The sequence below is a fragment of the Coffea eugenioides genome, chromosome 10 (genome assembly GCF_003713205.1).
Source record: "Coffea eugenioides isolate CCC68of chromosome 10, Ceug_1.0, whole genome shotgun sequence".
Classification (NCBI taxonomy): domain Eukaryota; kingdom Viridiplantae; phylum Streptophyta; class Magnoliopsida; order Gentianales; family Rubiaceae; genus Coffea; species Coffea eugenioides.
This window is the reverse complement of record NC_040044.1, coordinates 20,771,538-20,775,634: the sequence shown is the minus strand read 5'-3', so window position 1 is coordinate 20,775,634 and position 4,097 is coordinate 20,771,538. Positions and strand designations below refer to the sequence as shown.

General features: G+C 34.5%; 1 protein-coding gene across 1 annotated transcript; it reads right to left on the bottom strand.

Moving 5' to 3' along the window:
* Positions 1–2,719: 2,719 nt before the first annotated feature.
* On the bottom strand, positions 2,720–3,777 carry LOC113750554. Its single transcript, XM_027294514.1, has 2 exons — positions 3,688–3,777; positions 2,720–3,604 (listed from the first exon to the last, which is right to left on the bottom strand). Exons 1-2 carry the CDS (start codon positions 3,775–3,777, stop codon positions 2,720–2,722), a joined length of 975 nt encoding a protein of 324 aa, XP_027150315.1.
* Between the last annotated feature and the right edge of the window lie 320 nt (positions 3,778–4,097).

The following is a 4,097-nucleotide window of genomic DNA, read 5'->3' as shown; positions in this document are numbered from 1 at the left end:
GTAAATCTACGGTTTTAATTTTGTGGGTTAAATTTTCTCTCCTTCATTCGGGGTCATGTTTTTTCTCTCTCTTTCTCACGACAAAGACCAGAACAAGGGAGAATCTGACTTCATCTGCTTCCTTTTTGTATTTATATTAGGGTAATTTGGACATTTTGCCCAGGAATCGTCATGATTCGTGCTTTCCGTCTATTTGACAGTTCAACCCAAACCACAGGGAGTTTATGTATAGCTTTTTGAATCATGGGGGGGTTATGTGGTTTTTGCGAAAACCACAGGAGGTTAAAATGTAATTTGCCCTTTAATTTAATAAGATTAAATTAATGACCATGTCAATGATTTATGCGTCATGCATGACATTCTTTTTTCTTGTACTCTCCCAAAAGCTGAAAATTCTCGTCTCAATCTCCTCCTCCACCGATGGCTGCATGTCTGTACATGTTCCCCCACAACAAGAATAATGAATCAATTGCCATAATTGCACGCATTTAAATTTTCTGAGCTGGTGATAAATTGCATAGTTTTGATTTTTTTCTATTTCCGGTTCCCACTCTAGCTACTTCTAGATTTATTAATTGGAAAAAAAAAGAAGAAGGAATAAATTAAACCTTATTTAATTACTTTTTTAGTCAGGATATCTATAGTAGATGTAATTATCTCTATAGAAATGAATGAAGCATCCTACCTTGTGATCATTATCCTCTGTTGCAATTCTCTTGTTCAAACTTCAAGTTAAGGTTTGTTTGCTAATTTAATGGATTCAGAACTTAAATTTAATGGATTCAGATCTTAACATGTTCAAATGCTTTTGATAACCAAAACTTGAATATTTGAATTAATTAAGTGACACTAAATTTTCTAGACAAAACTTACTCCTAAAAATAAGTGATAAACTATTTACTTATCACTTAATGTGATATATACTCAAATGTATCAGATGTAGTACATAACAATTTAATAACTTAATGAATTCAGACTTCAGATTTCAGATTTCAGTTTTATCAAACGCATCTTAACTCAGTGCAAACTAAATATGAAATCCAAAGTTGAAAATCCAAGAGGTTAGAACTTTGAAACCATAGAGCCTCTAGGCAAATTCAGCATTTTTACATTCTACTGATTTAGGGCATCTTCAATTATCAGTTTCAACTCCATGGTATAATATAGATATTACCTCTAATAGTTGAACACACTTACGCAACAAATATAGATTGTGAAATTAATTGTATAAGTTTGATATTTTGTAGGTTTTGGGATATAATTTTCACGTTTAGGAAAAAGAAAATATGTTAGTAAGTAATAATGTGATACCCCTTGTCCCACGTTGGAAGTGGGAGAGGAAAAGGATTGATATATATACAAGATTTGGTCGCATAAGTTACTAGTTACTTGGGCTAACCATGTCGGGAAAGTGTATTTCGATACAAAAATTACTTAGGCCAACCATGGGCTTGGATGGTGATAAATAACTTACTAGAAGCCAGGCATATTTATGTTTAGATGTCCTAAAAGCAGAGTAGTTCATAATCTAGATAATGGTAACGATATGATTAGAATGTGAAGTTATTTGGTAAACTTTATAGATTAATAATTTCATCAAAGCATCATATACAAGCATGATGACACAATCTCAACTTTCATTCTTTTGTTAAATCTTAGTTTTTTTCTCTTAAATTTTTTCGAATAAAGGAAGGATGGAATTTAAGCAGTAGAGGGGTGGAAGGGGAATTTGAATTCAAAATCTCTAATTTCTAAGTTTTCCCCTAAGCAATCGTCAAAATCAAAAAAAAAATTAAAAGAAAAAAAAATGAGCACCTCATGGTCAATGCTCCTGTTCGAAGATTTATTCCTTTGGTTTGTCATCATCTCCCTCTATGAAATCTAAGTACCCTTGGTTGACAATTTGTTTCCCTGAGCATCCATCAACACTTTTATATAGTATTTTTTTTAATATAGTATTAGATTAGATTAGATTAGATTATCAATGCACCATCAAAACACTTTTATATAGTATTAGATTAGATTAGATTATCAATGCACCATCAATATCCTTAAATATAAAAGCTTAAGTATAGTAATCAAAATACTGTTAGTAATCTGTACGATTATTTTTTATCCTTTAATGTTTTAGTTTTAGGAAGATCACAAATGCTGCGTATAAAGCATGCCATAGGCTAAATTAAGCTAAATTAAGTACATTGCTAAAATGGAGAGCATTGCTAAATTAAGTACTTTAAGATAAAGACTTAAGCAGCCAGATCCATTTGATGTCAGCTGCTTCAATATCCACCTCAAAATAAATTAGCCTTTGTTCTAGATTTAGCTTAATGCTAAGTCCCTTAACCATTCTTAGTAATAATTCAACTCTGCCTCAATTTTCTTCTGATCTTCAAGGTAAATGTACGATAAATTTCAAAATATATCCCAAATATATGAATTTCTTGAAACCATCCTTGAATCTCATTACCTACTCAACAAAATGTTCCATAAACACAAAGAATTGACGAGAACAACAGGGCTCCTTAGATTTAACAATTTCAAATAAGCCCAAGCTAGAATTTTTCATATATTCAAACAAGAAATTGGAAAAATCTGACTAAGCAATACTGAATTGTATCGAAAACCTACTTTTTTTTTTTTTCCTGCAACGATAGATTTTTGTATTGATTGGCAAAAAAACTTATATGAGCAAAGGCTCAAGGAATTCTATACAAGAGTGTTAGACACACTGAGGATTAATCCATTCCTCATCTTGAAATATGCCCAAAGCATAATCACTAATCACTTCACATCTAGAGTCTAAGCTCCTATCTAAGCAAAAGGAGCATTTCTGAAATAAGGACCTGAGGTCGTTAATATCGTCTATCAAAGTAGCCATTTTGATGTCCTTAGCCATCCTTTCCTTTATCATCTTCAGTAGTTGGGGGCTGGGGATGTGGACAACAATTTCCTTCCATTGCTGGTGTCTAGCCTTTATGATGGCCATTTTCACAGCTTCTGCAGTAGACTGCATCTGATGCACTGTTTTTCTGTCAATAAGTGCCCAGGCAGCCACCCACTGATTGTTGAAAGTAGATGCAAAAATCCCCATGCCAACTCTGTTGGTTTGGTCTTGCACCTTAGTTGATATTCTGATCTGAATTTCATTCCTTCTTGCCTCCTCCGGATCAACTTTCTCATCTGCTCTTACCGCATCTTCAGTGAATATTTTCTGCTTGCTCTGGACAGCTTTTTGTTCTTGCCATTCCTGTTGAGCCTTTTGGATTGTTTTCCAAGGGTGCCTGTGTTTGGCATTGAACTGCCATTCATTTCTCCTTTTCCAGAGTTGCCAGAGGATGTTCACAGTGAGCTCTATATGCTCCTTTCCTTCTGTCCTGCATGTAGCTTCCAGAAGAGCAGTCCACCAAGCTTGAAAATTCCCTGTCTGTTCCCTTAACCCATCCCATTGTAATGGAGCCATTTTCCACACCTCTTGTGCTTTGCTGCATTGGAAAAACATGTGTTCAATTGACTCTTCTTGTTCACCACAGCCACCACAGATTGGATCACCTTTGTGTGTTCTTTTAAAAACCAGGCTGTTGACTGGTAATAAACCATGGAGGCACTTCCAAAGGAAATGTTTGATCTTACTCTTAACGTTCAGCCTCCACATCCACTTCCATTGCTTTTCATAGGAACTTGCTATACTAGTTTCCGCCTCATTCTCTCTTCTTCCTTTGTGTTGAACAGTTCCTCTACACAATGCCTTGTAACCTGAGTTGACAGTGTAGATGCCATTGCCGCTATGTATCCAGTAATTGCTATCATCCTTTCCTGATATACTAATAGGAATCTCCAGAATTTCCTCTGAGTGATAAGCAATACTGAGTGATGATATTTTTAAGGGCAGTCCAATTCACTCAATACAAAAATATTTTTAAATGATGATATTCACAGGAACGTCTATCTTACTTAAACAAACAATAAAAAGGAGATTGATTGAGAAATGGCCACATTATCTTATCATTCTTAATTATCATTAGTTCAATTATCAACTTTAGCAGTCGAGAAAGGCTGCAACTTGTACAGGGACAATAAATTCTTTAGGGCCCAATTCT

Excerpts from the sequence above, each read along its gene's own strand:
- LOC113750554 (XM_027294514.1), bottom strand. The coding sequence starts at position 3,777 with ATGGCATCTACACTGTCAACTCAGGTTACAAGGCATTGTGTAGAGGAA. Across the intron at positions 3,605-3,687 it reads AGAGAATGAGGCGGAAACTA|TGCCTCCATGGTTTATTACC; the intron begins GTATAGCAAGTT and ends TTCCTTTGGAAG.